The sequence below is a fragment of the Calidris pugnax genome, unplaced genomic scaffold (genome assembly GCF_001431845.1).
Source record: "Calidris pugnax isolate Ruff unplaced genomic scaffold, ASM143184v1 scaffold23, whole genome shotgun sequence".
NCBI classification, from domain to species: domain Eukaryota; kingdom Metazoa; phylum Chordata; class Aves; order Charadriiformes; family Scolopacidae; genus Calidris; species Calidris pugnax.
Genome location: NW_015090772.1, coordinates 2,513,725 through 2,538,880, shown reverse-complemented (window position 1 = coordinate 2,538,880; position 25,156 = coordinate 2,513,725). Strand labels below are relative to the sequence as shown.

Below are 25,156 nucleotides of genomic sequence, written 5' to 3'. Positions count from 1 at the left end.
TGCCGTCCTTCCCAGCGCTGTGCGGTTCTTCCCGCATCGCGCGGCTCCGCTGCGCCGTCTTTCCTCCGCTGCGCGGTTCTCCGCGCATGTCGGGGGCTTCCCCCCCACCACCACCACCACCCTGCAGCGCAGCCGGGGTGCGGGGGTTGGGGTGGTGCGGGTTGGGAAGGCTGCCAGGGAATGTGCGGGGTGGCTGGAGGAGAGGGGGAGAGCGCATTCCTGCAGCTGGGAGCCGGTGTGTTGGCCTGGTGCTGCCTGCGAGGAGGAGGAGGAGGAGGAGGAGGAGAAGCTGGGGGAGATGGGGTGGTGGTGGTGGTGGTGTGTCCCCAGCTTGGAAAGCGGAGAGGGAGAGAGAGAGAGAGAGAACTCCTCCGGCACAGCCTTGAGTTGAAGCATTGTCTCCCCGTACTTCTGGATCCTTTCCCTGGGAAGGAAAACCTCTGGGACAAGCTTGTGGAGTGGTGGCTTCCAACACAACGGGCTTTTTTCATGTGAAAAGGAGTTGGGGCACTTCCGAAGGAAAAAAAAACCAAACTGAAAAGATATCTTTTTTTTTTTTTTTTTTTTTTTTTTTTCTTAAAGAAGAGGGAAACACACTTGAAAAAATTCCATGCTTTTCAAGAATTTTCTTTAATACAGTAGCCCTGTAGCAATTATTTCCAGGACTCTTGAACTTTCAAGTGAGAATCTCTATTGTATTAAATAGATCCTATGTTTAACAAATAATTTTTTTTTTTCTCCCCCCAATATACAGAAAATAGACCTCAGGTTGCTGGGGTGGGTTTATCGCCAAGGGGAAGAAGCTTTGCTTTCTCTGCTTCCCCATGGAAACGCGCAAAAGGCGGCGTTTCCTACCAGTGGTTTTACCAACGTGGAGTGAAAACTTGTCCAGCGTTGGCTGTGAACTGCAGGAGCTTGAACACCTCGGTGTTAGCAGCATCTTGGATGCTTTGGTTTTGGTGGGGTTTTTTGTGTTGTTTTTTTTTTTTTTTTCATTCCAGATACCATCTTGAACCAATCTATACAAAAATATTGAGTCGATATCCAGGCTGTTTGTTGCCCTCTGTTTGGTGACAGGGACATTGGCTGGGCTGAGCAAACAACTTTGGTGGTGTCAACATCACCCTCTTGCAGGGAGGGATTTCAAGACCAGCAGGGGAAGCAGGGTTAACCCTTTCTGCTGTCTTGTGGAGGGAGTTTGGGGAGTTTTCTTGCCCTGTAGAACAGGAACGACGCTGTGCAGGTAGAATATCGGAGGAGGTTTTGCATTAGGTTTTCTGGATATAAAACGGGAGGTGCAAGTCCACCCTCAGTTTACTGGAAATCATTAAGTGTGTGTCCTCATTTCAGCTGGGCCAGACTTAATTTTCTTTCTGGTGGCTGCTGCTTTTCAGATTTGTTAGGAAAGGAATGTGGGTAGTGCATATTGTTTTTAGTTGTTGCCAGGTGATGTTTATATTAATCCAGGGCTTCATTTCAGCTTCCCACAGGAGCTGAGAGGGAGCATAGACAGAACAGCTGGCCAAAAGTTTCTTTTTTCATTCCAGATACCATCTCCAACCAATCTATACAAAAATATTGAGTCGATATCCAGGCTGTTTGTTGCCCTCTGTTTGGTGACAGGGACATTGGCTGGGCTGAGCAAACAACTTTGGTGGTGTCAACATCACCCTCTTGCAGGGAGGGATTTCAAGACCAGCAGGGGAAGCAGGGTTAACCCTTTCTGCTGTCTTGTGAGGTTTGGGGAGTTTTCTTGCCCTGTAGAACAGGAACGACGCTGTGCAGGTAGAATATCAGAGGAGGTTTTGCATTAGGTTTTCTGGATATAAAACGGGAGGGTGCAAGTCCACCCTCAGTTTACTGGAAATCATTAAGTGTGTGTCCTCATTTCAGCTGGGCCAGACTTAATTTTCTTTCTGGTGGCTGCTGCTTTTCAGATTTGTTAGGAAAGGAATGTGGGTAGTGCATATTGTTTTTAGTTGTTGCCAGGTGATGTTTATATTAATCCAGGGCTTCATTTCAGCTTCCCACAGAAGCTGAGAGGGAGCATAGACAGAACAGCTGGCCAAAAGTTTCTTGTTTTGTTTTGGTTTTTTTTCCCCTTTTTCCTCCTCTTCTCCCACTTCTCCCTACCTTTCTGGAGGGTGAAGAAGTGAGTGATTGGCAGTGTGATCCTAGCTGTCGGCTGGGGTTAAACCTCAGCAGTAGGGATAAACAGAGCTTTTTCTTGAAAATGCAACTCCATACGTTCTCTTAGGTATTACTTGTTACCGGTAGGTTACAAAGAAGGAAGAATCGTTTTAAACTGAAAGCAAAAAAAAAAAAAAAAAAAAAAATTTTTTTTTTTTTTTTTTTTTTTTTTTAGAGAAATCTTTTTAAAAAAAAAAAAAAAAAAAAAAAAAAAAAAGCCTTGTTTTGTTTCTGTCCTGGTTTGTGATATAACCAGTTTTCCTTTTGAGTAATTTTACTTTTCAGTGAGGTCTGTTCCAATGAAGCACACTCTCTGAGTGTGTTTTTCAGACTGTCACTGCTTCTCGTGGTGATAACCTCTGATGTTTATAGTTAATGCTAAAGAATGGTATGTGGGGAGGCCCTTGCCCATACTTATTCCTATAGCGACCAAGGTCAGCTAACTTCTTTGTGTGCCCCGTTGGAGAGCTGGAAGCAGAAGAGCATGGAGGGGTCCCACCTGTAGGGAGGAGCAGACAGGACAAGTGACCCAAAACTGACCAGCAGGGTGTTCCATCCCACCCACCCCGTGCTCAGGATAAAAGCTGAGGGATCAAGGGATCAGCTCCCATCTTTTTCAATGGCCGGTGTCTGAGGAGAACCCTGTCTGTTCTTCTGCCTTTTGGTCCTGATCCTTGTGTTCCTGAATGCAGTTCTTGAATCCTGTTTCTTTCTCCCAGTGCCTTTTGGTGATGTGATTGTCATACTGGGAGCTCAATATTGGTTTTTTATCTATTTCATTATTTTCTTACTAATAGTATTATCTTTTCTTTTTATTGTTAATATTTCATTAAAGCTGTTTTTTTGTTGTTTTTTTTTTTTTTTTTTCCCCAACCCTTATTCTCTCTCCCTTCCTTCTGCGAAGGGAGAGGGACTACTAGACATCATCTGGTTTATTTAATGGCCAGCCCAGCCTAAACCTCGACACTGGCCTTTACCATACTGTCTCTTATATCAAGGTGTAGCTTGGTACCGGCAGGTTACAAAGAGGGGAGGAATTATTAGAAACTGAAAGCAAAAGCCAGATTGTTTGGCTTCACTTTCCAAAACAGGATGTGCTGGGGAACAAGGCCAAACCTGTTGCTGGTGCAAGCTGTGAAGCAGTCTTCAATGACAGCTACTCCACGTGCGCTTGGCATGAGTTCAGCTTGTGAGGAAAGGAGGAAGGACATTCCTAGATGCCACCTGAAATCCAGGATGATGTGTTACAGCCTCCTGAGAGGACCTGTGTTTCCAAATTGATCAGCAATGCGTTGAGTTCTTGCCTGTAAGCTGAGAGGGCTGGGATTTTTTTTTTGGGGGGGGGGTGTCTTTCAGTAGTGTTATTTTTTTCTTGTAGTTTTTCTAGGGGGCTTCCCAAAATGGGGTGTAATTTCAATGACGTGACCTTCTGGGAGATTTATGCTCCTACATCCATAAGGTTATAAGCCCCCATGGTCATGGTCAAGGCCTTGAGTTCTTCCCTGTAAACTGAGTGTGCTGTGATATTTTTGTTTGTTTGTTTGTTTTTGGTCTTTCAGTAGCGTTATTTTTCCTTGTAATTTTCCAAAAGGGCTTAGGGACCATGGACAGACTCAGGCCATCCCAAGTGGTCTGTAGGAGCCAGTCTGTCAGGTTTCTGTTGTCGTGTTCATGGATGTAAAACTCCAGTTTCACAGGGAGTGCTTGTGGTAGGAGGCAGGTACAGAGCTGCTGTCCTGGAGTGTTTGTGCCCATCTCCTTTCCTGGGATAGGAACTGGAAAGTGTCATTTTGTTCTTGGTGACGTGATTTTCATTTCCGTTTCCTTGCTGCGTTGCTTCCTGGCCTGGTACCTTTCAACCACAAATCCCTTCTCTTGGGGGTTTATGTGTAACATTTTAATAGCATCCTTGTCTTGAGGTTTTGCTTGGGTTACTGCAAGTACGAGGCAGTGCTGGCATTGTACTACCTCTGGCTGGGTTTGGGTCCTGTTTCTGTGGTCTCGTTTGCTGGTCATGCATCTGAAGAGGAACTGAACTGCCAAGCAAGGTCAGCTACCTGAGTTTGGTAGGCGGTTAGCCGGGGCCGTCAGGCAGCTGGACTTTGTTATTGGTAGTAATTGCTTTATAACAGTTTGGATAAATAGAAACCAATGTATGGTGGTAATCTGGAGAAGAGGAGGACCTCAGGACGTCATTCAGGTCAGCAGGGTCCTAGGTCACAGCTTGAGTTTTCTTATGTTTACATTTTCCTGGCCTGTGTCAGGAACAGCGTGGGGAGGAGGACTCGGGAGGTGCTGGTCCCCCTGGACTGGGCACTGGTGAGGCCCCACCTCGAGGGCTGTGTCCAGTTTTGGGCCCCTTCCCACAAAAAAGACCTTGAGGGGCTGGAGCAGGTCCAGAGAAGGGCAATGGAGCTGGTGAGGGGTGTGGAGCACAAGTCTTGTGAGGAGAGGCTGAGGGAGCTGGGGGTGTTGAGCCTGGAGAAAAGGAGGCTGAGGGGAGACCTTCTGGCTCTCTCCAACTCCCTGAAAGGAGGGTGTAGCCAGGGGGGGTCGGTCTCTTCTCCCAAGGAACAGGCCATGGGACAAGAGGAAATGGCCTCAAGTTGCCCCAGGGGGGTTCAGATTGGAGATTAGGAGAAATGTTTCCACAGAAAGGGTTCTTAAGCCTTGGACTGGGCTGCCCAGGGCAGTGGTTGAGGCCCCATCCCTGGAGATATTGAAAAGCCGGCTTGACCTAGTGCTTAGAGACATGGTTTAGTGATGGTTTTGATCAGAGTTGGGTTGATGGTTGGACTGGATGATCTGAAAGGTCCCTTCCAACCTGGACAATTCTATGATTCTGTTACTCTGCCTGTGCCCCTTGATTCATCCAGACCTTGCACACATCTCTTTCTTATCTAATTTGTACATAGCATTTCGAGGTATTAACAGGCCATGGCGACATCTATGCTAATCACATCCTGGGGTGCATTTGCCAAATGTTAATAAGGACATAGGTCTTGTTTCTGACAATGTCTGTGCCCTACAATCACCAGTTCATGACAGAGAACGTTTGGTATGAAATCAAGAGTAGCATGGGATGTTCTTTCTCGCTTGGTGCACCAGTACCCATTTGGTGTCTCTTGAAAGCACAGCCGTAACTGAGAAATCTCACACCTGACTTCCGAAGTACAGATGTAGTAACCCTTGCACACTAGACTCAGTGCAGGTATAAATCCCATCTCAGGAGTGAGATGTGTTTTGCGCTTGCAAGATCATAGAATGGTTAGAGTTGGAAGGGACCTTAAAGGTCATAAAGTTCCAACCCCCTGCCCTGGGCAGGGACACCTCCCACCAGACCAGGTTGCTCCAAGCCCCATCCAGCCTGGCCTTGAACCCCTCCAGGGATGGGGCAGCCACAGCTTCTCTGGGCAACCTGTTCCAGTGTCTCACCACCCTCACAGCAAAGAATTTCTTTCTAGTATTTAACCTAAATCTCCCCTCTTTCCATTTAAAACCATTACCCCTTGTCCTATGGCTCCACTCCCTGATTAAGAGTCCCTCCCCATCTCTCCTGTAGCCCCTTCAGGTACTGGAAGGCTGCTATGAGGTTTCCCCAGAGCCTTCTCTTCTCCAGGCTGAACAACCCCAACTCTCTCAGCCAGTCCTTATAGCAGAGGTGCTCCAGCCCTCTGAGCATCTTTGTGGCCCTCCACTGGACCTGTTCCAACAGCTCCATGTCCTTCCTGTGCTGAGGACTCCAAAGCTGGACACAGTGCTCCAGGTGGGGTCTCACCAGAGCAGAGCAGAGGGGCAGAATCACCTCCCGGGATCTGCTGGCCACGCTTCTCTTGATGCAGCCCAGGATGCAGTTGGCTTTCTGGGCTGCCAGTGCACGTTGCCAGATCATGTTGAGCTTCTCATCCACGAGCACTCCCAAGTCCTTCTCCTCAGGACTGCTCTCAATCCATTTTCCATCCAACCTGTATTTGTGCCTGGGATTGCTATGTCCCAGGTGCAGAACCTTGCACTTGTCTTGGGTGAACTTCATGAGGTTCATATGGGCCCACCTCTCCAGCCTGTGCAGGTCCCTCTGGATGGCATCCCTTCCCTCCAGCGTGTTGATTGCACCGCACAGCTTGGTGTTGTCAGCAAACTTGCTGAGGGTGCACTCAGTCCTGCTGTCCCTGTCTCCGACGAAGATGTGGAACAGCACTGGTCCCAGTACCAACCCCTCAGGGACACCACCCGTCGCTGGCTTCCACTTGAACATTGAGCCATTGACCACAACTCTTTACGTGTGGCCATCCAGCCAGTTCCTTATCCACCTAGTGGTCCATCCCTCAAATCCATGACTTTCCAATATTGAGACCGGGATGTCATGTGGGATGACAAAACATGTGCTCTTTTGTCCAGCTTTTCAAATATGCAAAAACTAAGGTGAAAATTTAAGTGGATTTAAGGCAAAGAAGTGTCTCATAAATCAATGCTTTTGTTTGATTATTTTTTTTTCCCTCTTAATTAGCATGGATACCATGGAGTATGCACAGTTCATGAGACAAGCTGGGAACCAGGATTTTAAAAATGGAAATTACTCTTTGGCCATCAGAAAGTACGATCAAGCTCTATATATGCTCAACTGTTTAATACAATGGGTCCCGTAAGTATTCTTGAATTACAAGTTGTAAAACCATAAGACAATTCTGAAATTTGCATAATACTACAGTTAACTCAAAACTGTATTTCTTGCCTTGAGACCTGATTTTTTCCTATCTTTTTCCACGCTCTTTAGTGTACCGGTTTTAGAATTAAAGAGGAATTGCTGTTCCTGACATATGTGGGAGTTTGGTTAGTGACTGTAATCTGAATATTTTTAGATAAGCATCAATTCTAAATTAGTGTAATTAAAGCTCAAATTAATTTTTCATAAACTGTGTTGGTTTTGGTTAAATTACTTCTGTTTCTTAGCTGATACGCTGTGGATTAATCTTGCTGTGATTCTGCCACTTAATTGTCACGTCTGTGGCCTGTTGTTACATGGGTCATCTGGTTATCTTTAAAATGATTCACACAAGTTACTTTATTCTTCTTACTTGGTCTGTCTTAATATTCTCATATTTGTTAAAAGTATTTTTTTAGCGGAAGGATTCTTTGGGTATTTCTTTCCAAATGTAAAGTGCTTGTTTTCATCAGTTTACATCCGTCGCGAATGTTACTAATGATTAAATAGTTGAGTTTTATGTGAACTATTAAATATTCATTACTACTGTGTATTAACACTGCTGTTGATCTAATTTAACACCAGCCATTTGTTTATTTTGACTATTAGCTGTTTCATCTAAGTAGTAAAATAAGTCTGGGGTGTGTACAGGGAGTTAGGAGCGAGTGAGGACAGAGCTGAGCAGGCTGCTCCTGAGCATCTCCTTTCCCCTTGCCATAGGTTGCCTTGGCAGGATGTGCTTGCCTGCAAGAGTGTGCTCCAAACACGTTCAAGTGTGATTGAAAGAACTTTCTTCAGTGGAAATTAGTAGATAGGAGTAAGTTGAAGGATGCAGCTCTGCGGCATGGACTTTGTATGAGCAATTCTGGGCTCCCCAGTTCCAGAGGGACAAGGAACTGCTGGAGAGGGTACAGCAAAGATGATGTAGCATCGTCTTTGATGCTACACCAACCCCTGGAGCATCTCTCTTAGGAGGAAAGGCTGAGAGACTTGGGTCTTTTTAGTCTGGAGAAGAGAAGGCTGAGGGGGGATCTGATCAACACCTATAAATACTTCAAGGGTGGGTGTCAGGAGGATGGGGCCAGTCTTTTTTCAGTGGTGCCCAGGGACAGGACAAGAGGAAATGGACCCAAACTTGTCCATAAGAAGTTCCGTCTAAACATGAGGAGGAACTTCTTCACTGTGAGGGTGGCAGAGCCCTGGCAGAGGCTGCCCAGGGAGGGGGTGGAGTCTCCTTCTCTGGAGACATTCAAACCGTGCCTTGACACGTTCCTGTGGGACCTGCTCTGGATGGACCTGCTTTGGTTGGACTAGATGACCTCCATAGGTTCCTTCCAGCCCCATAGCATTCTGCGTTTCTCTGATTCTGTGAGCACAGGCAAGACAGGCTTTCCAGACTCCCTGGTACCCTCTGGGCTGTAGTCCTATAATTTGTGTGCAGCTCTTTGCAGAAACTCTCTTGGATCCAGCAGATGCTTTATATACTTTAGTATATTCTGTTCTCTAAAACACATTTCTTTGTTTCTTAGCTGGTGTGAATGTGGACAATTCTGTTGACTTCATCAACTGGTGATACAGTAAAATGCGTGTGGGTTGGTTTTTGGTGACCAAAATGAGTTTAGCATCCTTTCCATCTAGCAGCTTCCATTCCTGGATCTGTTTTCTCCCATTCTTGGTCACTGGCTTTCACTGGGCCATATCTAGGAGTGTCGAGATGGTCCTGAAGTCTTTCTAAATCTTCATACTGTGTTACTCCAGTGAGTTGGCTTTCAGCTTCAGAAGAGACTAGGATATCACTAAGGGTATCACTAAGGTGTCAGTTAAGATGTCACTACGAGATTTTATAGCTGATGATAATAAACGATAAATAATAAACAATAAAAAAAAATCATCTTTATTTTCTACAGCTCTGTTTTTACCTCTGATTTTGTTAAGTGGGTATTAGGTGGACTTTTTTTTTTTTTTCCTTGTTGCTAGCCATAAAGTATGATGTGTCCTTTTTCAAGTGAATAAACACTTATGCTAAAAATGTATTTTTAGGTGTTCCAGGGACATAGCTGTGTTACACTGCAACAAATCCACTGCCTTGTACAGCCTCGGTAAATGGACAGAAGCAGTGTTTTCAGCCTACCAGAGTTTACACTGGGATCCGGAGTATGTCAAGGTATTCAGATGTTGAAGCTGGCAGTTTTTGCATGCCTTGCTTTTTAAAACGGGTGTCGCTATCTGCTTTTTATTGTGTGATGGTTTTGAGTTGTGATAAGCAAACATAACATCAAATTCCAGAATCTGTGTCTGACCTTATACCTGAGCATCAGAATTATACTGTAATAGTACTTTAAATAAAATGAAGCAGCTCTCTTTTGCACCAGGAGATGCTGGTTGTTTCTGGGTCCCAACAAGAGAGGCACCGATGCTTTCAAGAAAGACAGCTGGTTTATTGATAATCCCAGGCAAGGTGATAGCAAGTAATGAAAATCTTACGTGCCCTTGTGATCCTGGAGACCCGGGCGTGAGGCAGCTCCAGCCAGGTCTCTGCAGATCCCAGCCATGGTGAGGTTCATCATCTCTGTGTTCACTTATGGTCTCACAGAGCCTGGCCCGGGGTTCAGACTCATCAGTCACTGACAGCATCAGGTCTGGCGTGGGGACTTAGCTTTGAAGGCTCCCTTGGGCAGCGTGCCCTGATATTCTTTACATGTTAATAAGCCTGCAGTTCCTGGGAAAAGTACATGGTGATCGAGGTTGTATTGTATTTCCAGTGGACAAGAACAATACACTACACAGACACTTGAGATGAAGTACACGTTGATTAAGTACACATTGACTCAAATACTTGTCTGCTAGGATTTAGCAGTGGTTGTACAATATTTACGATGCGGAGGCATACCCTTGGATTGATTCTTTTGTACAATAAATAGTCTGCACCAACCACTGCAGCCTCCAAGATACTTTAGTAGAAGGTATTTGATTTAGATATGATAAAATTGCATGGAAATATCAATTTAACTTGCTTTTTATTGCAGCATGCTGGTTATCTGGTTTGAAAAATTGGTTTTACTGTGACTGTGAGCCAGTATGGTCTAGTTCAGTGGTGAATATAAATGTGTTCAGCTGCCACTGGCTGAAGAATATATATATGCATTGTGGTAAATACTGCAAAATGCAGTGACATGGAAACATAAACATATATTCTGGACCTTGTGACAAGAAAAAAAAAAAATCCTGTCCAGAGGAGGTTACAATATAGTTGCTAACAGTATGTCTTTCATCCTGTAGTTATTTTCCAACGTTGTATTCAAAAATTATCACTCCTAGTGTCTTTGATGACATCAGTAGCATACTGTGAATTTCAAGGGATGCTTATTGCCCTTTTTTTGAATCTGTGTGTAAGAAGCTGTAAAAATAGTACTTTATGTCATTTTTATACCATAATTAGAAACTTTAGGAAAAAATTGTAACATTTTTGTTTGTAGTAAAGATCTCTGAACAGTTTCCCAACAATGGTCTTTGTTGTCTCCTATTTTTTATTCCAGGCTTATTATCGAGCTGGCCACTCACTGATCATGTTATCAAAATCTTGTGAAGCGATTTCTATGTTTCATAAAGGTTTGATTCTCCTGAGTGCTTCGGCCGATCGAACTCAAATCTCTGACTTCATAGCAGGAATCTTCATAAGTGTCAATGGTAAACTCAAGACCTTAATTTTTCTGAGAGCCTTTCAGTAGTGATGGCAACCCAAGTACTTGGTAGGGTGTTCTCTTCCTGAGATCATTCATTTGGTCCTTAGTGCCACAGGTGTTGGAGGACTGTGAATATGTAGGGTGGCCTAATCAAAAGGATGTGGGGAACTTGGTCCACTTTGTGCACAGCAGATGCCAACAGTCCCAAAACACTCTGTAGGGGATTGCATTGCCTCACAGGAGCATGTCAGTTGTCGAATAGTTAGAAAAGGTTGAAATTCAGATTCAGGGAAACAGGGTTGGAGATTTGGAGCTCCAGACCCCTAAGGTCTTAATGGTTTTTGTCCAAACTACTATGTTTTTCTTTCAGCTACGTAGATTTGAAAATAATTAGAAGATAATCAGCCTAAACTTCAGTTTACAGTGCAGCGTATGCCAGTGTGCGGGACTTTCCCTCAGCCAGTAATAGGTGGCAATGAAAAGAGGGAATTTGGCCCTTCTGTGGTTTTTTTGGCGGGCAATATTCACCCTATGTTTCCCTGTTCTCCCCTCTTCCACTTGCTTTTTGGTCCACCATCTGCAGGTGTGCCAGGAGATTCCAGGTTGTGCCCCTGCTGCGTTTACTTGAACTCATAGCCCTGTGTTAAGGACCTTCATTATCTTTAGCAGCATCCATAGCTGGGCTCACCCACAAGTAGAAGAACCACCACAAGGTTCACAATGTCTTGGGGCTTAGAGGTGTTTCTTGAGGAGAGGGATTCATTTTTTTCCCCCCCTTGTTTAATGAAGACTGGTCACTGATGATGGCCAGTTGGGTGGCCGTATCAGTTGGGTATCAACAGTATCAGTTGGGTGGCCAGGGATATTTAAGCCAACATTTGGCATTCTCCTGGGTGTTAGTGCTGAAACTTGTCACTGTGCAATCAGGTCATTTGGTTGGAGACCCCCACTTTAAAATGCTGTGTATACTAAGCAGTTTTCTTGATGGCTTATTCTTGCAGATGAGCGAGTCTTTCCACCAAGTTTTCCCCCTGCATATGACTATATTTTCAGCGCAAGGTTCGATGCCCTCATCTGGCAAGCTGTGATAGAAAGGCTGGCCCAGAAAGGGAAGTGGCGGGTGAGTCTGGGGCTGCGGCGCTGTGGCCACTCATGTCTTATCTCCTCCGGGGGAGCTCCCCTTACCTGCACAGTCCAAACCAGTTGATATTTACTGTCCCCCACATCAAACATCTGGATTTTTTCAAAGACTTGAAAAAATACCACCAGTGATAAATAATTTTTGAAATTTGTTTCTCGAAGGGATACAATGAACTTGAAATTCCGCTTGTGTCTTGCTATTGTCTCTAGTAGAATTACGGTGCCATCTGGAGTCATTTTTCTTGAAAGAATTTGGCGGGGGGAAATACATGTTTATTTTTTTATTTAAGTGAGACCTTACATTTCATTAGGGAGACCTTATAGCAGCCTTCCAATACCTAAAGGGGGCCTACAGGAAAGGTAGGGAGGAACTCTTTATCATGGAGTGTAGTGATAGGACAAGGGATAATGTTTTTAAACTGAAAGAGGGGAGATTTAGATTACATATTAGGAAGAAATTCTTTGCTGTGAGGGTGGTGAGGCACTGGAACAGGTTGCCCAGAGAAGGCTGTGGCTGCCCCATCCCTGGAGGGGTTCATAGCCAGGCTGGATGGGGCTTGGAGCAACCTGGTCTGGTGGGAGGTGTCCCTGCCCATGGCAGGGGGTTGAAACTGGATGACCTTTAAGGTCCCTTCCAACTATAACCATTCTATGATTCTGTGATTTGTGGTCCCTTTTACTTTTCCTTCTGTCTGACAGCAGGAAAAGGTCTTCTGTGAAAGACCCACAAATAAAGGAGCATCTCGGTGGAATCACATGGTTGTTAAACAAAACCAGATCATTTAGAAAACCAAAAGTGAATCACCTAAAATTATTTTTATCATCTTCTCTATAGTGACAGTGTAAAAAAAAAAAAAAAAATTGATCATTGTTACGATTACACCCGTCCGGGGTGTGGGTGGTGATTCCAGCACAGGGGTCTCTGTGAGGGGAGGCCGGGGCTGCCCTGGGCCGGGCAGGGCCAGGCCCAGCTGGCTCCAGTGGCCCCACCGCAGGGCACAGCTCAGCCCCACAGCCACCACAGTGGCACCTCGAGGAAAACGTCTTTTAAAAAGGGTAAAATCCTGTCCAGCAGAGTGAGGCGGAAAAAAGTGAGAGAAACAGCCCTGTGAGCAGGGTCGGAGAAGGAGAGTAAGGAGCGGGATGAGGTGCTGAAGTTCCCTTGCGGCCTGTGGAGAGGCCGTGCAGGAGCAGGCTCCTGACAGGAACCACAGCCCATGGAGGAGCCATGCTGGAGCAGAAAGGACACATAAGGAGGAGGGAGCTATGAACAGACCACAGTCCCACATTCCCTGTCCAACCCCCCTGCCCTGGGCAGGAACACCTACCATCAGCCCAGGTTGTTTAAAGCGCAGTCCAACCTGGCATTGAACACTTCCAATGATGGGGCATCCACATCTTCTCTGGGCAACCTGTTCCATTGTATCACCACCTGTAAAAAATGTCTTCCTTATGTCCAATTTAAACCTACCCTCTTTCAGGTTAAAACTGTTATATATCGAAAGGCTGCAATAAGATCTCCCTGGAGCCTTCTATTCTCTGGGCTGAACAATGCCAACACTCTCAGCTTTTCTTTACAGGGGAGGTGCTCCATCCCTCTGATGATCTTCCTGGCCTTTCTCTGGACTTGCTCCAACAGGTCCATGTTTTTTCTCTGCTGGGCACCCTAGAGCTGAACGCAGTAGTCCAGGTGGGGTCTCACTAGAGTAAGAGTACAGAGTGAGAGTCACCTCCCTCTACCTGCTCGCCACACTTGGCACAGTTGGCTTTCTGGGCTACAAGCACACATTGCTGACTTGTATCCAATTTTTCATCCACCATTTCCCCCAAGTCCTTCTCCACAGGACTGCGCTCAATCCATTCATCCCCCATTCTATATTTGATACTGGGGATTGCCCTGACCTTGCTCTTGGCCTTGTTGAACTTTATGAGATTCACATGGGCCCACTCCTTGAGCCTGTCAAGGTCCCTCTGGATGGCATCGCATTCCTTAAGCGTATCAACTGCATCACTCAGCCTTGGTACCATCTGCAAACTTGCTGAGTGATGCACCACATACATCACGTCTATGTCATTGATGAAGATATTAAATAGTACTGGTCCCAGTACAGACCTTTGAGGGACATGCCTTGTTATTGGTTTCCACTTGCATGCTGAGCCATTGACTATAGATGCACCCATCAAGTCAATTTCTTACCCATCAAACCCTTATTTCTCCAATTTAGAGCTAAGAATGTTGTGGGGGACTGTATCAGAGACCTTACGGAAGTCCATATAGATAGTCCATAGTTCTTCCCTTGTCTTCTGGAGAAGTTAGGTGGGTTTTCAAGAAGCAAGGTAGAGTTTTTGAGGAAACTGAGAAAATGGAAAAAGATGGAGTATGCATTTCTTGCCCTCTGCTCAGGATGTTGGTGTAGCTGGGGAGTCTCATCCTCGCGAATATAAAGGTCCATTCCTAAAGCAAAGGGTCACTTCCAAGATGTATTGGAGGGACTTTTAGGGCTTGCCCTTTCTACATGTTTTTTTATTTCAGAGGACAATTTAATTGGTCATAGCTTTCCACAGTCTGCTGTATATTACATTGATTCAGTTGATAAATGGAAAGGGAAATTCGGTAATTTGTTATGGTCTTAAAAAAATGATCTGAAATGTTGTCAGCCCTTGCTTGTTTTCCTACAAGATCTGATGAGGCAGTGAAAAACAAAGTTTCTAAGTGTGCTTATAAAATCGCTGATGTGGTGTTTTTTTTCCAGTCTTGTCTTCTGTTGCTGTCCGAGAAGAAAGCATTGCCTGCCAATCTCAGAGTCAACCAGGTATCCCTGAGGAATCTCTTTGAGGTAAAATAACATCCTTTTTTTTTTCCCATTTTCTTCCTGTGTCTATTTCTTTTCTTCCTCCTTACTTTAGTGAAAGATTTTCCATCTCGTGTGCAAGGCTGAAACAGATCAAAGAAAAATAAAATAGAAAATCATACATGGACTTTGTATCAGATTATGTTAAATCATCTATTTTGTCCCTTTTCATTTGAACATTTAAAAATCCTTAATTAACATAAGTCCTGTGTGTAATTCAGTGTTTCTTTTAATTTAATCAAAAGGAATAATTTCCCTGTCAGGTACAGCAAGTTATTCATGTCATGCTTGGAACTTGAGAATTCAGTGCTGAAAAATGTTCAATGTCGGTTAAATTGGGTATGTTTTCCAACCAGGAAAATTTATGACATCCTTGGGATAGGGTGTTATTATACTTTGCTAGCCTGTCTCTCAACTGCTTCATGGTGCCGAGTATGATTACAGAATTGAGCTGGGTGCAGTGCTGGAATTTTCCCTTCCCTCAACACCCCAAATTTTTGGTAGGTTGCGTTATAGCTAAGCAGCAGCTGCCAGGATTTCTCCCTAAAGGCTTTGGCATTTTCCAAATGACTTAGAGGAATTTGGCAAGGTGGATACATGTGGCTATGGACCAAGTAGCCACAATTTCTAGTGCCTTTGACTGAGATGATGGCACGTGCAGACAGCAGAATTTGATCTTAATGTTGTTCTTCTGAAACTTGCTCTTTTCTTCATCTTGTGATTCCTCATGTTCTGCAGCATTTGGGAACTTCCAGCATAGAAAGCTTTGGCAGGATAAAACCAAATCTTCCAGCAGTCAGAAACTGCCCTACTCACGCATAGGATCATAGAATTGTCCAGGTTGGAAGGGACCTTTCAGATCATCTAGTCCAACCATCAACCTCACTCTGATCAAAACAATCACTAAACCATGTCTCTAAGCACTAGGTCAACCCGGCTTTTCAATACCTCTAGGGATGGGGCCTCAACCACTGCCCTGGGCAGCCCAGTCCAAGGCTTAAGAACCCTTTCCATGGAAACATTTTTCCTGATCTCCAATCTGAACCTCCCCTGGGGCAACTTGAGGCCATTTCCTCTTGACCCATGGCCTGGGACTTGGGAGAAGAGACCGACCCCCCCTGGCTACACCCTCCTTTCAGGGAGTTGGAGAGAGCCAGAAGGTCTCCCCTCAGCCTCCTTTTCTCCAGGCTCAACACCCCCAGCTCCCTCAGCCTCTCCTCACAAGACTTGTGCTCCAGACCCCTCACCAGCTCCCTTGCCCTTTCAGATCATCTAGTCCAACCATCAACCTCACTCTGATCAAAACCATCACTAAACCATGTCTCTAAGCACTAGGTCAACCCGGCTTTTCAATCCCTCCAGGGATGGGGCCTCAACCACTGCCCTGGGCAGCCCAGTCCAATGTGCAATAACCCTTTCCGTGGAAACATTTCTCCTAATCTCCAATCTGAACCTCCCCTGGGGCAACTTGAGGCCATTTCCTCTTGTCCCATCACCTGGGACTCAAGAGAAGAGACCGCCCCTGGCACAACTTGAGGCCATTTCCTCTTGTGCCATCACCTGGGACTCGAGAGAAGAGACCAACCTGTGAGCTAGGTGGCCTTGTAGGGCTCACTGCACCCTTTGTGCAGGGGAATCCCACCAGAATGCTTGGAATGTGTGAAGGGGTGGGCAACTATTGCTTCTGCCCCCACCAGGGTATAGCTGGAACCCGACTGTGAGCCAGGAGCTGCTGGTGGTCCATATCAGTAGCACACCAGCTTTCTAAAGGCATCTCACAGCGTACGTGTGTTACCATGTGGTGGATGCCCAGCCTGTTTCAACTGTAGTGACGTAAAGCATTTCTTCTGGGCCATTAAAAAATGCCTTTCTGTATGCATTTTTTTTTGTTTTGTTTTATTCTTCCATTTCTTTGTGTGTATAAGTTAATTATAGTTCTGCTGTGTGTAACCTGCTTTTAAAAGATACAGTTACACATTCATTGAGAAAGTTCATCTGGCTGTGTGCTGAAGTATAGTAGATTTCTTACAGCACTGATTTTCCTGATGGAAACTTTAGAAAGTGTTAACTGTAGGCTACGCAGTACATGTTCTTGGCATTTACTGGCTGGCAAATTAGCAGTTTTAGGGTATATTGATGGAATATAACATAATTTGTCATTTGGGTGTTAACAGTGCTTCTGCTACTTTTGCAATAGTAGTTTCAAGTTGGAGCTTTTTCCTTAAACACGTTTCAGTTGGGTGCCTGACAAAGCCAGCGAGAGAAATTCTGAAAAAGAAGGCGGCAAAGAAATAAGGCCAAGTGCTGGGTCCTGCATTTTGGTCACAACAACCCCAGGCAGCACTACAGGCTGGGGGCAGAGTGGCTGGAGCTGCCTGGCAGAAAAGGACCTGGGGGTGTTGGTCGCCTGTGGGCTGAAGATGAGCCAGCAGTGTGCCCAGGTGGCCAAGAAGGCCACCAGCATCCTGGCCTGTGTCAGGAACAGCGTGGGGAGTAGGAGTCAGGAGGTGCTGGTCCCCCTGGGACCAGCCCCACCTCGAGGGCTGTGTCCAGTTTTGAGCCCCTTCCCACAAAAAAGAACTTGAGAGGCTGGAGCAGGTCCAGACAAGAGTCACCAAGCTGGTGAGGGGTCTGGAGAACAAGTCCTACGAGGAGAGGCTGAGGAAACTGGGCATGTTTAGTTTGGAGAAGAGGAGGCTGAGGGGAGACCTCATTGCCCTCTACAACTCCCTGAAAGGAGGGTGTAGAGAGGTGGGAGTTGGCCTCTTCTCCCAGGGGAATAATGCCAGGAGCAGAGGAAATGGACTGAAGGGGGGAGGTTTAGATGAGATATTGGGAAGAATGACTTTCCTGAGAGGGTGGTCAGGCACTGGAACGGCCTGCCCAGGGAGGTGGTGGAGTCACCATACCTGGAGAAGTGTGTAGATGTGGCACTTCAGGGCATGCTCTAGTGGCTGAGATTGTAGGGGTTTTTTTATGTGTGTGTATGGTTGGACTCGGTGATCTCAGAGGTCCTTTCCAACCATGATGGTTCTGTGAAATACATCGCCATCTCTTCCTGGGCTTGTTTATAGCGATAGCAGAAGAACAAGTGGATGAGTACACAGAAGTGTGCCTTGGTTAGGTCTCATCAGACAGGTCTGCTGTGTTAGAGCTGGCAGAGTAGCTCATATGGGTACTTTATGCTACCCTCCATCACCCCAGGTGTGTTTGCTGAGTTTTTTGTGAGAACAGAGGGTGGGTCAGTGTTGAGTTTTGGATCAGAACTGGTCTGCCAGGCCTGTGGTCAGGCAGCAGCAGGGCTGTGGTGCTGGAGTAGCGTAGCCGTGGTGGGAACAAGGCACAAGACCCTTGGATTAAAGCAGGTCCTGAGCATGGGTTGCAGCTCTCAGTGGCACCTTGTCCTGGGGCACAGCGACAGAAAAGTCCTGCGAGTGGTGCATGTGCTCCTCGTGCTGACAGTAAAGCACGGCAGGGCAGTAGAGGGCACGTGCAGGGTGTCTTAACACAAAAATCTTCCTTCCTAGATAAGCAAATCAACAGGCTTCATTGAGAGGGGAGGACAAAAGTGGCAAAATAGCACGTCCTTCGTTGCTGAGTTGGCCCCACCAGTCCTAGCTATTCCAGTGGCTTTGTTGTGTGTGTGTGGAAGGCTGGAAGTATCGAAATGAAAGATCCCTAAGCATCGCTTCTCTTTTGCAGAAATTAGAAAAACGTGGCTTTCTGACAACGCAGACTTCCCCTGCTGCCACCCCAGACTCCCTGTCATTTGTTGTATTTTGATTTGGTAACTGCGCACAAACAGTGATTCTTGCCAGTCAAAATTTGGCATGAGGTGTTAGGAAAAAAAAAATAAGATATATTTGTGGATGTTGGAATCATGTGTGAAGACTGCTATTTAAAAAGATGACTGGCACAAAGGGAGAAATTATGTCTGAACGCTGTTTCCGAGCATCCCCTCATGTCCTGATCCCTTGATGTAGTGTCTTAATTTCCCTCTGAGCTTCTTCTGCCCACCTCGAGTTGCCCATATTGCTGTACCCCTTGTGGACTGCGCTTCATGTTCATTAAGTCCTTGATGGAACATCCTTTTTCAGTTCAGCTGCCTTCTGCTCAGGCTATGCGCTTTCAGTCTTGGTCTGTAAAGTTCCCTGTAAATTCCATATTTTTATCAGATCACCTTGTAGGAGTTTATCTGGCTAAAAACATGTCACCTTCGCGTAAGCTGTCATATTATCATTGTTGTCTTAATAATGCCAGATGCTTGCTGAGCTGGATGAGAGTAGGTCTTTGCCCTGCTTTCGAGCCACGGGCTTCCTGAGCTATAAAAAGACTGGTCGCCTGAGTTCCCTAAAGCCCTTTCCCCCAGTTTAACTCAGTTTTCCCAATTTCAAGTATTTCCCCAGCCTTTTCTTGCTTTGGGGTAACTGCCTGCATGAGATGCCTCATCCAAGCTTAAAATACACAGTATCTGGTTACAGCAGTATTTGCACTGCTGTATAGTAACATTTACTAGACAAGTGTGAGGCAGAAACTTGCAGTCAATTACAGAGAAGAAATATAGAACTATTATAAAATAGACTTCAGTTTCAGTACTCTTCAGAACAGGACAAGTTTCTTTTAAGATTCATGAATATCTCGTAGGAGAAAAGTCCTGAAAACTCCTGAAATTTCAGAAGCTTGTCCTGAAATTGTTACATATATAATAAATATTTAATTTTACAGTGGATACAGCTTGGTTGTTACTTTCCCACTGTTTATTGTCATAAAAAACATGGAAATAGGATTAAAAAGAAATGCTTATGAGGATGTATAATAAAGTGTTGCAATTGTTCTCTTTGTTATCAGACTTCTGAGTTGTATGGGCGTGGTGAGAAGATGCAAGAAGTAGCGGAGTTAGTCAAGTGGCTGATTTCCGTGGGGGCAAAAGCTGAAACCATTGGAGTGTATCTGCTTCATGCTGTGATCAGACTGTGTATCAGAGCAAGTGAGTGACATCCGCAGCTAAAACAAAACAACGATGGCCTTTGTCAGAGAAATTACAGCTAGAGCTTTTTAAATTGGTTGTTTTTTTTTTTTTTTTAAACTAATAGCTAATCACGGAATCATGAAATTGTCAGAGTTGGAAGGGACCTTCTAGAGATTGTGTAGTCCAACTCCCCTGCCAAAGCAGGGTTGCCCAGAGCACATCACTCAGGAGCATCCAGGCGGGTCTTGAAGATCTCCTGCGACCTTGGTGTGGAACAACAGTTTTCAGTATGTGCTAAAGAGTCGTGAGTCAATCTCAGAGTTGCACATACAGCATCACATCTTTCACAATGCAGCTGGCTCTTACCGCTGTTTCATTCATATGTTTCTTCCATATAACATAAGAAGTTCCATCTAAACATGAGGAGGAACTTCTTTCCTGTGAGGGTGGCAGAGCCCTGGAAGAGGCTGCCCAGAGACGTGGTGGAGTCTCCTTCTCTGGAGACATTCCAAACCTGCCTGGACACGTTCCTGTGGGACCTGCTCTGGGTGGACCTGCTTTGGCAGGGGGTTGGACTAGATGATCTCCAGGGGTCCCTTCCAACTCCATAGCATTCATTCATCATTCTTTGATTCCCTCTCCTGCTCCCTGTGTTTGAGAAGAGGTTTCATGCAGATGTATCTTACCACGCCATAGGGGGGGGAAAAACCAGGATCTGTTTCTGCTGTATCTCTGTTTAACATTTATAGCAAGTGGGTTTTTTTGATCATTTCAGGAAAGAACAATCTCTTCAGGTGGTTACTGACTCAGAGGCCAGACTTGAAGGATAGGATCAACCAGCGCGACAGAGATGGATGCACCCTCCTGCATGTTGTGGCATCTTCCAGTGAATACTCCCAGAAACGCAGTAAATACAATTATTTTTTTTTGGTTTTGTGGTGTTTTGTTTTCAGTTGGAAAAATGAGTAATTGAAGAAAATTTCAGAGCCTGGTGTTAACGATTTCATTCTAAGGAAGAAAATGGGAAAGTCTTTTTATCTGAATGTGGACTTACTAATATTTAAACACTTCAACAATTCCCTTTTAAAAGAGAATTGTAAAGGGAAATGTTGTAAAGCTGACTTGTGACCAATTTCTTTGCTCTTTCTTTGACTGGGTTTGATTTCCCCCACAATAGAAATTACCTTTTAAAGTTTGATGTGCCCTTAAAATCCTACTAGACCACCTGAAGACCTGTCCTGTTCTTTTATTTAGGTGAAGATATAAAACCTAAGTAGCGGTGTACCTTGGCAGAGGAGGAAAATGAAATACTTTCCTTTTATGTTTTCTGTTGTATTTAATGTTAACTTGGCCTGGCTTTTTTTCTTGTATTTCTTACTGTGCCCACTGGGTGGCAACAAGAAATAAGCGTCAATGCCAAGGTAACACCAGACTTTTAGGTTATTAAAAGCGATGACATTCTGGTGGTTCTTGTTAAAAATATGAGTGAAATGCCCGCAGCCTATATCTAAATAATTTCATTTTCTGGAAAGGTGTAACGTGTCTTTTGTGGAAGTTCCGTCTGTCGCTAAATGACTCCCATTTCCAGAAGATACTCTGTGTGTATATATCTTTATTTATTTATTAAAGATTATTTATAATTACATTTATATAATATATATTATAGAGAAAATACATTTTTAAAAATGTGTTTGTTTCATAGAATGGTTTGGGTTGGGAAGGGACCTTCAAGATAATCTGGTTCCAACTCCCCTGCCGTGGGCAGGGACACCTTCCACTAGACCAGATTCCTTAAAGCCCCATCCAGCCTGGCCTTGAACACTTCCAGGGATGGGGCTTCCACAGCTTCTCTGTGCAAAGAGAAGCAATATTTATATTTATCTAACATGAGTATTATTTATAGAGTATATATATTTATTTAATAAAGTTTTTTATAGTTATATAATGGATATATAATATTATGGAGAGAGATCATGTTTATAAGTACTTATATATAGAAAGAAAAACTTTACATCCATCAGAAAATCATGTGGTTTATGTTGCATAGGAAAGAAACGTGGTGCCTAGCTGTGTATATTCATGCCTGAGTCTGTGAAATATTCTAGTATATCGAATCACCTTCCAAACAGTAGCAAAATCCCTTATTTTGGCTTTTTTTTTTTTTTCCTTTATGTACAGAGCAGTTTGCCTAGAGGCTAGAGAACAGGGTTGGGGCATAAGGGAGGGGGTGAATTCCACATTTGTGCCTGGTGAGATGCTCATTAGGCACCCATTCACTTTGTGTTTCTGTGCTCTCATTTCCCAGTTAATAATAATGAAGATGGAGTTTTAATTTTTTGGAAAGGGTTTCTTTAGGGGAAAAATACCTAATAATACTTCATTCTTATGACAGTGGAATATTTTTTTCCTTTTTTTAAATTAAAGTTATGCTAGAAATTGTGCCAAAGAATTAAAAATACAAAGGAAAACAGAAGTAAACCCCTGAAGAATGAGAATTTTTCTTCCTCTAATGTTTATTCATGTATTGTTTTAGGCCAAACAGAAGATGTGATCATGCTCCTGAATTTTGGGGTTGATCCCACTGTTCCAGATGCACGGTCAAGATACGTCATAGATCTCTTGAAAAAGAACAAAAACTTCAATGCTGTAAAAGCAGTCAACAATCACATTGAGAAACACCCTTCCTCTGAGAAAAGGACAGGTACTACATGGGCTGTGTGCTTTTTCTGTTTTAAAATTATCTCCTTTAGGTACAAAATGGTTTTATTTCTAATTGGTAATGGTAGGTGGTTTTTATGTAGCTTTTCTTAAAAGTTGTCACCCTGATCTCCTGTCTGTCAATGAGGAACGTTTGGTCCCTGCCTGAAGGTGAATGCTGTCCAGCTGATGTTCTTCATATATCATGAAATAAATAACTACAAGTTGGTCTAAATTATTGTAAGCCACTGTAGTTGGTTTTTTTCCTCATCTTTAACATGAGGGTCACCCTGCCATAGAAACTGCTTCTTTTTGGTGCTTTTTTAGTTTTAACCTTTTGCCTTCGCTTCAGTTTTTGGATGAAACATTTTGTTCAAGTATTGCTGGCATATTTAAAATGCTTGTAATAACAAAAAAAAAATATTGATAAAAAAAGGGAAGCTTTGAAATGTTGAAAACATGAGTGAAAAGTTGCTGACATTTAAAAAAAAAACAGTAACATTTTAGTAAGAGCTCCTCGTTCACAAAATTTTAGCCGTCTTTGACCTATGTGGCTGATATGCAGCTAAAATTCCTGTGTTACTTGGAAAATTTTAACCTCTGCAAATATTAAGGCAAAAGAGTAGCAGAGCAGACTATCAGACTCAAACTATGAGAACCTCTTATAACCAAAGCAAGGGAGATAAAATTTAGTTACACTCTTGGAGTACGGGGTATCTTCACAGAACGTTTTCAAAAATTATTAATGGTATTTCTAGGCAGTTTGCAAAGGACCTGTTGTCATACAGAAAGACACAGTTCTTAATTGTCCCAGTGCCAATATGAAATTTTATGAACTGGGGTGATAAACTCGTTTCCAGTCTGCTTTTTTATAACAGCCTGAAAAGGATTTTTACTTGGTCTGCTTTTTTATAATTTTCCATTCTGGAAACTAACGTAGCAAGTGTGATTGCCCAAATAATGGGAATTTGCTCTTCCATGGCAATAAGCAGGAATGAGAAAACATACGAATTGTACAATACCACCCCGGTGTGACAGTATTGAGACTGGCTCACACTCACATGGTTTCTTGTCTGCCCTAACAAATGGAGCAAGCCTGAGCCGCCCGTATTGCAGTATAGTCAGAGAGATGCTGGTTGGGGCAGGAGGTGGGGAGCTCTCTACCTTCAAGACCTGAGGTTCTCTGCAAGATGCACCTTCTTGGCAGCATGGTGTTACGGCTTGGTTGCTACTTACATCCTAACTCTGAAAGAGACTGTACTGGGCCACAGACATTTCCAGCCAAGGATTTGGTCGTAGGTGACCATTCAGAGAAGCTCTTGTGAGTATCTATGTGAGAACTGATGGATTGACTGGTTAGGCAAGATGTTCCTGACCAGCAGGTGGAGGGAGGTCATTGTCCCCCTCTGCTCTGCCCTGGGGAGGCCCCACCTGGAGCACTGGGTCCAGTTCTGGGCTCCCCAGTTCCAGAAGGACAGGGAACTGCTGGAGAGGGGACAGCAGAACCGCAAAGATGAGGAAGGGCCTGAAGCATCTCTCTTACGAGGAGAGGCTGAGGGACTTGGGCCTGGAGAAGACAGAGGGGGGATCTGGGTGTCAAGAGGTTGGGGCCAGTCTTTTTTCAGTGGTGCCCAGGGACAGGACAAGAGGGTATGGGCACATACTTGGAACATAGGAAGTTCCATCTAAATATGAGGAGGAACTTCTTTCCTTTGAGGGTGGCAGAGCCCTGGAAGAGGCTGCCCAGAGAGGTGGTGGAGTCTCCATCTCTGGAGGCATTCGAACCCCCACCTGGGCACGTTCCTGTGCAACCTGCTCTGGGTGGCCCTGCTTTGGCAGGGGGTTGGACTAGATGATCTCCAGAGGTCCCTTCCAAGCCCTTATAATTCTGTGATCCTATGTGATTCAGATGCTGCAACTGATCTTTTCAAGCCACGGTTTAGACTGCTCTTTAAAAATGAGTCCCAAGCGTGGAAATTGTTGATCTTGAAAGCATTTCTTCAGTATAGCCTTTCTGTGATGCCTTGGTGCCTGATCTGCTTGTTTGCCCTGGCACAAACCAACCAGAACTTGTGTTAGCAATACAGGTGCTATTAGGCCAAAGCATAACCTATTGAAACCAGAACTTGCTTGTGTCATGCAAATCTCAAAGCACAGATGGAGCAGGCAGATAAAACCTGGCAAAAAGCAAAGTTTTTAGGCTGCATCTCTATTTTCAGGCGTGTATTCCATATAAGTTTACTGGAAAGCACTGGGTTTCATTGCACTTGCATCTTACAGCTCCTGGCAAGCAGATTTCCAGTTTTTCTTTACTGTAGAGATCTCTGCTCTGGAGAAGGCCTTAGCCCAGTGGTTCTCATTTAGGAGGTTAACACCAATCCCACTGTGGTGGTAATCGCTTTGGTTGGTGTTCCAGGTAGCTCAGCCTGTCTTTTGTGGTTAGATTTTTTGTTTGTTTGTTTTGGCAATCCACAGCCTCCAAGAATTTTCTAGGCTTAAGAGCAAAATGAGAGGCTGGAGAATAAGCCTCTGCTTTACAGGTAACAGCCTGAGGTTAGTCCTCGTTGCTAAAAACATGACCAACCTTGTCTGTCTCTTTGTCTTAAAGGATAAAGCTACTGGTTTTTTTGGTCTCTGATGTAGTTGAATTCCTCAAAGCTTTTAGGAAACTCAGGCCAAGCCTTTAAACTTTCATTTAAGGGTATTTATTAGGACATAATTTATAATCTGCCATTTACCATTACCTAAGTATCTCTTAAACTTGTAGGTATGATTTTGATGTGTTAGGGTTTTATTTGTTTTGTTGTTTTGGGTTTTTTTTGTATTTGTATTTTAGGAGGACAAATTATTTTATGGTGATATTTCTTAAATGCCACTGAGGAATCAGCCAAGCTCAGGACAGCTGATTAAAACTACGCTGAAA

The 25,156-nt window shown here is 44.4% G+C and overlaps 1 protein-coding gene across 1 annotated transcript in view; it reads left to right on the top strand.

Annotated features, from left to right (window-relative positions):
* The window catches only part of TRANK1 (tetratricopeptide repeat and ankyrin repeat containing 1), a 59,957-nt gene that overhangs the window by 1,792 nt on the left and 33,009 nt on the right, over positions 1 to 25,156 (top strand). Inside the window, exons 2-9 of the mRNA XM_014942284.1 lie at positions 6,698 to 6,832; positions 8,933 to 9,056; positions 10,429 to 10,579; positions 11,577 to 11,695; positions 14,469 to 14,552; positions 19,416 to 19,554; positions 20,312 to 20,443; positions 22,070 to 22,237. Of these exons, the coding sequence (XP_014797770.1) occupies positions 6,699 to 6,832; positions 8,933 to 9,056; positions 10,429 to 10,579; positions 11,577 to 11,695; positions 14,469 to 14,552; positions 19,416 to 19,554; positions 20,312 to 20,443; positions 22,070 to 22,237 (1,051 nt within the window). The 5' untranslated portion in view covers position 6,698. The remainder of the gene's footprint in view (positions 1 to 6,697; positions 6,833 to 8,932; positions 9,057 to 10,428; positions 10,580 to 11,576; positions 11,696 to 14,468; positions 14,553 to 19,415; positions 19,555 to 20,311; positions 20,444 to 22,069; positions 22,238 to 25,156) is intronic.